This window comes from Lotus japonicus, chromosome 6 (genome assembly GCF_012489685.1).
Source record: "Lotus japonicus ecotype B-129 chromosome 6, LjGifu_v1.2".
Lineage (NCBI taxonomy): Eukaryota > Viridiplantae > Streptophyta > Magnoliopsida > Fabales > Fabaceae > Lotus > Lotus japonicus.
In genome coordinates this window covers 24,648,999-24,658,450 of record NC_080046.1, presented here as the reverse complement: position 1 = coordinate 24,658,450, position 9,452 = coordinate 24,648,999, and the positions used below count along the sequence as shown (strand labels likewise).

The 9,452-nt window shown below is 38.1% G+C and overlaps 1 protein-coding gene across 1 annotated transcript; it reads right to left on the bottom strand.

Moving 5' to 3' along the window:
• Positions 1 to 8,010: 8,010 nt before the first annotated feature.
• Positions 8,011 to 9,363, bottom strand: LOC130723369 (SWR1 complex subunit 6). The gene is made up of 3 exons (XM_057574378.1): positions 9,120 to 9,363; positions 8,822 to 9,031; positions 8,011 to 8,508 (listed from the first exon to the last, which is right to left on the bottom strand). The coding sequence occupies exons 1-3, from the start codon at positions 9,213 to 9,215 to the stop codon at positions 8,305 to 8,307; spliced, it is 510 nt and encodes a 169-aa protein (XP_057430361.1). The 5' UTR covers positions 9,216 to 9,363; the 3' UTR covers positions 8,011 to 8,304.
• Between the last annotated feature and the right edge of the window lie 89 nt (positions 9,364 to 9,452).

Here is a 9,452-nt window from a genome sequence, read left to right as displayed (position 1 = left end):
TTAATTTTTAATTTCCTTCAATTTCCTTACATAAACAACTTAATTATAGTAATTTGTAGTCAACTCATACAAGATCTAATAAATGCTATATGGAATAAAAGTTGTATACATTTTCTTTTTAAAAACCCCATTTAAAATAATTAATTACATTTTAATGCAGTAATTATTTCCTTTTTCCAGTCAATTATTGCTATAATCGTTTTTTTAAAATCCCATGTAAAATAATTAATTAAATTTTAATTCATTGATTATTTATTTTAGGAAATTATATTCGAAATTAATTCATAATTCCTTCAATTTCCTTATATAAATTAATTAATGACGTGAATCAGTGCAAATATGTTTTGAAATAATTTCCTTTTTTGAAATGAAAAAAAAACGTTTTAAATAATTAATTACTTGTTAAATTCATTTGCTATCTATTTAAGGAAATTACTATTCAAAATTAATTTTTAATTTCCATCAATTTCCTTACATAAACAACTTAATTATAGTAATTTGTAGTCAACTCATAAAAGATCTAATAAATGCTATATGGAATAAAAGTGAAATTCGTTCTCTTTTTAAAAACCTCATTTAAAACAATTGATTACATTTTAATGCAGGAATTATTTCGTTTTTTCCAGTCAAATATTTAGCAAAATTTTATGCGAGTTTTTCAAAATTATTTGAACTTGGAAACAATCAAACATCAAATATGACAAATCATATGTGTATAGATAATTTTTAGCCAAATGGAACATCAAATATTACATATCATTCCATCCATTTTCCACTTGATATCTTTGAAATTAACCTTTGTTCTGATGGCTGCCAGAATCGACGATCTCGCCAAAATCGATGCCTCCAAAGAGAACTGGAATATTGTTGCAAAAGTCAATCGTTTATGGCTAAGTCCGAGCTTATATGGTTCGAAGCTCCCCTTTTCTATGGGCATGGTTCTTATGGATGACAAGGTATAACATTTTTTTAAGGCTAAAATGCACTTTTGGCCCCTGATGTTTCAAGTTTGTGCAAATTCTGCCCCTACTCTATTTTTGTCGATGTTTCTACCCCTCATGTTTTCAAACAGTGCATCGTCTACCCCTCATGTTTTCAAACAGTGCATCGTCTACCCCTCCGTGAGGGGTAGACGATGCACTGTTTGAAAACATGAGGGGTAGAAACATCGACAAAAATAGATAGGGGCAGAATTTGCACAAACTTGAAACATCAGGGGCCAAAAATGCTTTTTAGCCTTTTTTTAATTACTCACCCTGTTTTAATATCATTTTTTATGGTTGGTAAATCTCTTATCTTTTTTACTTTAAAAATTCGAAGGTTGTAAGATTCATGCTTCAGTTAGGAAGACTCTGATTTATCGATTTTAGTGTTTGCTAAGTAAATGACGTGTATATTAGATTTCATTCTTTGGTGTTGGTGAAAGCGGTCGTGATTTTCGTCCAACCTCGCATCCATTCAAGATCAACTTTGATATTCATACTTCTGTACGATTGGTTCCTAACAAGGCTATCAACTTAATCCCATACTCTTTCGTTCCACTTTGTGACTAATGTATAAGGACATTGATACGTCATTTCTTATATGTATAAACCCTTCTGTAGCCTTTTGATTTTTTGAACAATAGTCCTTAATTTTTTCCTTACATTTTTATTTGTCTTTGACCAAATGTAATTAGAATTCTCACTGGAGCAAGTGGAGAACAAGAGTTTGAGAAATATGGTACAAAACAGAAAATAATAACTATTGAACTTGACCAAGATGGGTACACTCAATGTTCTTTGCTTATTCAAAGAACAATATTCACCGTGCAGCGCACGGGGTAAAAACACTAGTAATTATTTGAAAGGAGAATTAACGTTAAAGGAAAGTTTGGACTAGTGGCACTTTCTCATGAAATGGCTTCTTCCACACACCTCTTTAATCTTTCTAATTTTGGAAATAATTCCACATGTCACTCTCACATAAAATAGTGTTTTTTAAAAAAAGCAATTGAAAATCGAAAAAATCATAGAAAATAGGGAAATAATATTTTTAAACAAGCAAAGCTAGTTCCTCTTCATCTTCCAATCAATCCACAACCCAACATGTTCCTCTTCATCTTTTTCGTTTATCTTCTGTTTCTGGTTTCTTTTCATGTAACAGAACTACAGAAGTATCAAGCTTCTAGTTTTTATTTAACAGATAGTGAATCGTTTAATAAGCCCCTCTATGTGGACTGTGTATATATTTTTCTGTTTTAATTAAGTTTGTCTGACTTTCATCCTTCAATGATCGATAATGTGAGTTTGAATCTGTATGTGAATTTATATTTTTAGGATTATGTCAATCTGCCAAGATGGTATGCAGATTCTCACCAGGCCTACTGTTAGAATATAATATAAAATCATTGATGTGGCCCTTACCCAACAGCTTAAGCTTTTGGGATAAGTGGTTATTTGACATGGTATCTGATAGGTAACTGGGGTTAGCTTGTTAGTGGTTAAGTGGGGTCAGTAGTTTGTTAGTTAGTTAGAGGGTTAAGAGGCATGTTTTCTATAAATAAGTGTGATTAGAGAGCATTAGGTTATCTTTGTATTCAGTTAAGAATTGGGTTTAGAGAGAGAAGTGGTTCTCTTTTTAGGGTTAGAGAGGGTGTTTGGCATCTCTCTCATGTATCTTTCCCCTAATCCCCAATTGGGAATTAGGGTTCTATCAATAAACTACTGCTAATTTTCTGGTTTCTATCATTGGTATCAGAGCACCGATCTGGTGCCTGAACCACAAATTCTTTGTTGCGCTATGGAAGAGATCATGGCGAGAATGGAGTCGCTTGAAGCCATGACAGCGAAGAACGAGTCATTTCTTGCAGCAGTTGTGAAGAAATTGGGGGTGCAATTCGTTGCAAACCCTGATCTTGAGAAGGAAATCTCAAGATTGGAGAATAGATTGCGAGAGCTTGAAGAGAGGAGAAAACAGAGGGAACAAGAAAGGAGAGAAGCAGAGGCATCGCAGAGCGAATCTGAGGCCGAGTCAGTGAAAACGGAGGCGGAAATTGCAGCTGAGCAAGCAGCAGTAGAGGTGTCGCTGAGAGTAACGGAGTCGACAGCGGAGGAAGAGCGAGCATCAACCAAGGCGGAGGCGTCGCAAGAGGAAGAGATCGCAGAGGTTGTATTGTTCCAGCAGAAAGGAGAAACAGAAATCGGAAGCAAGAATGAAGCTTCCAAGAACGCAAACAGCAACATTTTGGGTCAAGAATCTCTGACACAACCACAGTCGCACATGGAGATGAAGAAAGAATTATCATTTCAGATGCAGGGAGTGGCGGTGGATCGAAGGGGGAAGGAATCGCTGAAATCCAGGGTGCACCAATTCAATCTTGAAGCAATGGATGAAAGAAGAGGTGTGGGGAAGATGATTGGACACCGATGGAGTCGACGACGAGAGACCCATCAACTACCGAATGTGATGGAGAAACGCAATCACCAACCGCCATCTGCGCTGACAAGTGGAAGGGCCAAGGTGCCGCCAGCGGCGGAGCTCCGGCAACCACAGAAGATGCAATCGTTTCAACGGCCGCCACCGAAACCGCCGCACATCATGGTGAGAGTGTTGCATGCGGGAGGGTTGTTATTTGGGAGGATTGAGTTGTTGAACCGGCATCCTTGCAGGCAGGAAGAGGCGAATTGGTCACCGGAAGAACCGCCGGACGTGTGGGGTGGCGGCGGCTTTGACTTGGCGCCGCAGCTTGTATCGAGTGGTGGTGAGATGAGAGTTCTCGTGCTCAGAGAATGGAGGTCAGAGACATCTGAAACGCAGAGCATGGGGGCAGCAGAGAAAGATGGACTTACATTTTTGGGTCAACCATTTGACCAAAGGAGCCCAGCCCAAAATTCTTGTCAGCTTACAAAGGGAAAGATCTGGGCCTTACAACAGAATGGTGGAGATAATTTGGCTTGTTGGGCCAACTTTTCTGCTGTTGGGATAAAACCCAATTTACCCATTCACTTGAGGCAGTGGGGAAGCAAAAATCATTTCACAAAGTCACAAGGGAAATTGCACATGCCAAGGGTGGGAGATTTTGGTGACCTTCAAGTTTTTGCTGGAATGTTGACTACAAATGTGGGCAATGCAGAAGGTAGTGTTGCTTTGTCAAAATTATACTTCTATGTTGTCATTTTGTGGAGTATAGAATATTGGGGTAAACTTGAGTTCTTGGTCCAAAGAGTTGATAATGAGATTTATACGCCTTGTGGTTATTTCCCTGCTGAGTTCAAGTATCAACTATTCAGTAATCTAGGGAACTATGATGTGGAGTCAATTGTCACAGCCACAATGGCATGGAAATGGGGGGATTATGCTAGTTGTACCCAAGACATGGCTAAAGTAATGACAGTGATTAAAATGAAGGATAGGAACCAGCAATCTTCCAATATCATATTGCTCCTTTGCCACCTTGATCACACTAGTGTACCCTTGATAATTTGGCATTCATTAGATCCCTATATTCAGGTTTTCACTATTGTTGAGGGTGATGCTATGCTAAAGGAGGGTCATGCCCAAATTAGAAGGAGGGCTCAAGTGGTAGAACTTAGAGCTGTGTATGAAATGGGCATGGATTCAGCTGAGTTAGCTGCTGGTTTTTACAGCTTGGGTTCTCAAAGTGCTGAGTTATATACTTTGGGGTGGCTTGGACTCCTTCAGAACTTGTTGGTTTGTTATGAAAACATACCCGTCAATTCATTCATATCTGAATTGCCATTTCAAGATGCCACTACCTTGCTGCCTCAACCTGTCTGCTCCAGCTGGAACTTCTGCCACATGTTCTTCCAGCAAGGGGACAAAGACATAATTCATATTAGAAGCTCAAGGAAGAAGCTTATCAGTGCATTCATGGCTTATTTTTCTTGCTACAGCAGCCCAGGGAAGATGTTTCCCAACATTTACTATGCTTGGATTTTGTGCTTTCAGCCATGGGATCCAGGCGGAAGCTGCTTTGATTGTCACCTTTTGATCTGTGGAATAGCTGTTCATTTTGTTGCTTGTATTCAGTCCTTCACCTTGAGGACAAGGTGAATTTTCAGGGGGGGAGTATTGATAGGTAACTGGGGTTAGCTTGTTAGTGGTTAAGTGGGGTCAGTAGTTTGTTAGTTAGTTAGAGGGTTAAGAGGCATGTTTTCTATAAATAAGTGTGATTAGAGAGCATTAGGTTATCTTTGTATTCAGTTAAGAATTGGGTTTAGAGAGAGAAGTGGTTCTCTTTTTAGGGTTAGAGAGGGTGTTTGGCATCTCTCTCATGTATCTTTCCCCTAATCCCCAATTGGGAATTAGGGTTCTATCAATAAACTACTGCTAATTTTCTGGTTTCTATCAGTATCAGAGCATCTATGGCCGAGAGGTCTAGAGTTCGATCCTTGCTCCCCTCACTTTCTAATTAAAAAGTGGAATTTAATTAAGCACATGGTAGGTGGGCCTGTGCATTTATCCACGCTTCAAGCCCAAAAAGACTCTTGCGTGAGGGGGCGTGTTAGAATATAATATAAAACCATTGATGTGACCCTTACCCAACAACTTAAGCTTTTGGGATAAGTGGTTATTTGACACCTACTTATGCAGTGGCTGCCTTGGTTGATCCTGTTGGGAATGTATTCAGTTGCCAAGTTAGGACTCGTCAAAACAAGGTTAGATTTGAAGAAGCATTTGATGAAATTCGTCTAACACACCAGTTCTCATCTACTTTCATCATGTTGGACACACCATCATGTTGGATACACCCACTATTACATACAGATCTTCGATTTTAATGAGATGGAGGTAGACTATGTGGACAATGATGCTGAACGGCCTGCTGCTAATGCTAAACTCATTTGGACAATTGACTCTGTTGCACTCTGCAGGGGGACTCAAACATTGGGATGAGTTTCTTCCTCATTTTGCTCTTATAATTTTACTAAAATTAAGCACGGTTAAGGTTACTTTTTGTTTAACAGCTTATCCCAATGACAGTAGTTGATGATCATTTTCCCCACCGCCCGGCTTCGATCAACATGCTATTGCCAAATGGCAACATACAAGAGTGGTCGTTAATTTTTTGTTTTTTTAAGGCCTAGGAAAAATGAACAAAGAGCAAGTGGAATTGAAGGAGAAGGAATAAACATCAGAAGAAGAAACTGAGCAGCTTTAATGAAATACAAAGCAGCAAGGAAGAGAGAGGTTCTGTGGAGGAAAAAGATTGTGATGCATGTCATGAGCTGAAACATGAAAATAAGAGTCATCTAAGAGAGAATATGTTTACACACAAGACATTCAATATATATTGTACACTAGAGAGCAGTAGAAGGAAGAGACCAGAAGAGAAACCAAAGAAAATATATATTGTACACTTTCACTAATGTGCATAGTTGAAAACAAACAATTAATTTGTACTATTTTATCTTTGTGTGAAAAACGCAATTAATTGATCATATGAATATAAACTAATTATAGACTCATCACATGGATAAAGAACTATGGCAAGCTCCAACTTACTTAAAAGCACTGCACTGGGGTCCTTCAGTGTTTCTCCCCGTTACTCATTTGGAATGTTGAGTGTCTACCTTATCATATGAATTTGAACTACTGTTTAATTTTATCACAACATACACACACACATATATATATAGTTAGTTGATGGAATGCTCATTTTGACTACATAAATAATCGTAGTTATATTTTGTGTTATATTTGATACAATTTTTTTATGAAATCAATGATTTAGTCTCTGTGCATCGCATGGGTTAATAACTAGTGCAGATGAAATTCTTCTTTCTCACAATCTGATCATGTGTCCTGTTTATTAGGCATGGGTTAAAGATGCTGAGAAATCCATGCGCAGATGGACCTAATTAATTATGTGACTGTACCATCCAACAAAGGGGAAGTTACACATACCAATTTACAATTAATAAACCTGGAAGAGAAACTATGGTAGCATGCTCACAGTGGCTTCCTCATAAGAGCCACTAATTATGGAGTTCTCATCATCAAAAAGAGAATCTCCCATCGTTCTAGGTATAATCATTTTATCTCTAAAACAATCGTGTATTCTTAATCTGCTCAACTAACTTCCATAATCTCCTTGCACTGTGATCAAACCTTACCCCATGTTCTAAGGTGTATCACTTTATCTCTAAAACAATCTCGTGTTTTTAATCTGCTCAACTCACTTCCACAATCTCCTTGCACGTTGATCAAACCTTTCCACACTAGTCACTACTCACTAGTGAGCACTTGAGAAGCTAATGAGCTTTTCATATTTGTTAGGTTAGATGAAACAACAAGATGATACTCAGAGAGAAGAATGGAACAAACTGCAATTGTATTAACAGAAAAGGAATTGCAGAGATAACAGAGAATAGAAAAGTGTTGATAAAGGCTATTATCAACCCCAAAAAGCACTACGGCTTCCCTCTCACTAGTGAGTCTAGTTCTCTCTCTATAACAGAAAATAAAGATCAATGATGATCCTTCCTCACTCTACTCTCTCCCCCTTATATCATAACTAACTTAATATTCTCTTCCTCAAATATCTGCCAGCTCAGTCTCTTGTAGAACCTTCCCACGCTTCCTCTTGTAAACTCTCCAAACCTTGGGCTTCTTATTGTTCACATCAAGGCCCACATCCTTGCTATCATCAAGGCCTGCTTCATCACTCAGGTTTCTAACAATATTTGTGTCATAACCATCGTGCTGTGGTTATGGTGCAGGTGAATGGTATGACGGGATACTGTACTTATCTCTTAAGGATCAGGATCCTGGTTGGTTATAGACACATCTAAGTCAAACAAGCAAAATCGTAATAAAACCTCTTTAACAGAATTGCCTATGTAATCAACAAGTGCTATGGTTTGTCATCAACAAGTGCTATATAATCAACAAGGTAATAGAAACACTTATCCGGCAAGCTTTAGGAAATAAGTTTCCATGGAGCCGGTCTAATCTAAGTGATGCATACAAGCACATAAACAATAAAACAAGTGACGATCTCCAATATAAGAACAGAACAATCCTTTTAGCATAATAAAGACGATCTTCTGAAAAATAGCATCAGTACATTGCAGCTTATGACATCTTTAACATGGTAACCTAGATTAGCAGGCTCAAAAAAAGGGTGAGAATATACAGTTTTTGGCTAACACCCGGTCACTGAATAATTGAAAAACTAGTCTCATAAGGCTAAAAGAACTTGCTTTTTACAAAATGCTAGTGAACACTGATATATGACAACTTACACTAAATGTGTCCAACACTGAGCTAGACTCAAAATGTGGCATCACATTACATGTATCATGCTACAAATTTCAAGCAACGGGTATCGTTGTGCACATTTTGACATTTATGGGAACAAAAGCGCATACCACATCTCACACAAGTGTAATTGGCAGAAAAACCACACACGGTACAAAAATGGCGGCGCGAAGTTGAGCTTGGAGGTCCAACTGCTGCTTTCCAGTAGCTGGGAACATGTGAAGGCAATGATTCTAAATTTGCCTGCATTTGTAAGCAAATTATTCAAAAAAGGGGAAAAACATAACAAAGGAAAGAGTTATATGACTAGTGTAGAGTGAATGGTTAAATTGGTCCAAGAAAGTGTTGGACGCTGACAAATTCGTCCCTAGAAAAAGAAATACTTCCCGCAGTCCCTGATTGTGTAAAATGTCGGCACATATACTAACTTGACCAATGTTTTATCACTATCAGGACTAACTTGACAGACATTTTACACAACCAGAGTCTAGGGACGAACTAGACTTTCAGGGACTAATTTGACCATTCACTCTTCTGAGTTAGTTAAATGACTCACCTCATGTAAGAGCTCAAGAAAAGTTCTTGGAGCCTTCCTAGCTTCAAGTGCTTTTGCTTGCCTGGTTTTCCTTTTGGTACCTCTAGACTGTTTTTTCTGCATATACCCATCTTCATCATCAAGAGAAGCTTCATCATCGTCATTATTGGGATCTGGAACTTCAAATCCAGCATTGTCATTCTCCAATGCATCCAATCGAGCCAGTGCCGCCTAAATTAAAAAAAAAAAATCGAAAATTTTAATTTTACAAAAACAAAAATTTAGAAAAAAAAAGGAGCGTGGTTGAGATAATAGATACCTGGGCGCGGTTGTCGGAGCTGGCAAGTGCGGCGGTCATTTTGGACGCCATTTTCCGGGTTCGGCTTGACATGCGGCGGTAACCGTCGTCCTCCATTTCTAGGGTTTCGCGGCGGAATCAGTGAGGTTCGAGAAGATCGATCACACGATCACAAGGGGGCGCAGCTTCAACACTAGCTCTCGCTTCTATCTCTCTATTCTAAGTTTCTGCTATTTTTTTCCATAGTTATTATGAAATGTAAACTTAGCATTAGCGTAACAAATTAAATATCAACAAAATGAGCATTTAATTTTTTCTTAAATTTTGTTAATATTTTATACTTACTTGTTAAGT

What these genes read in the sequence shown, in the direction of transcription:
- LOC130723369 (XM_057574378.1), bottom strand. Translation starts at nt 9,215, where the DNA reads ATGGAGGACGACGGTTACCGCCGCATGTCAAGCCGAACCCGGAAAATG. An exon ending in GCTCCGACAACCGCGCCCAG is followed by an intron (nt 9,032 to 9,119) that starts GTATCTATTATC and finishes TTTTTAATTTAG; the next exon opens with GCGGCACTGGCTCGATTGGA. An exon ending in TTCTTGAGCTCTTACATGAG is followed by an intron (nt 8,509 to 8,821) that starts GTGAGTCATTTA and finishes TTACAAATGCAG; the next exon opens with GCAAATTTAGAATCATTGCC.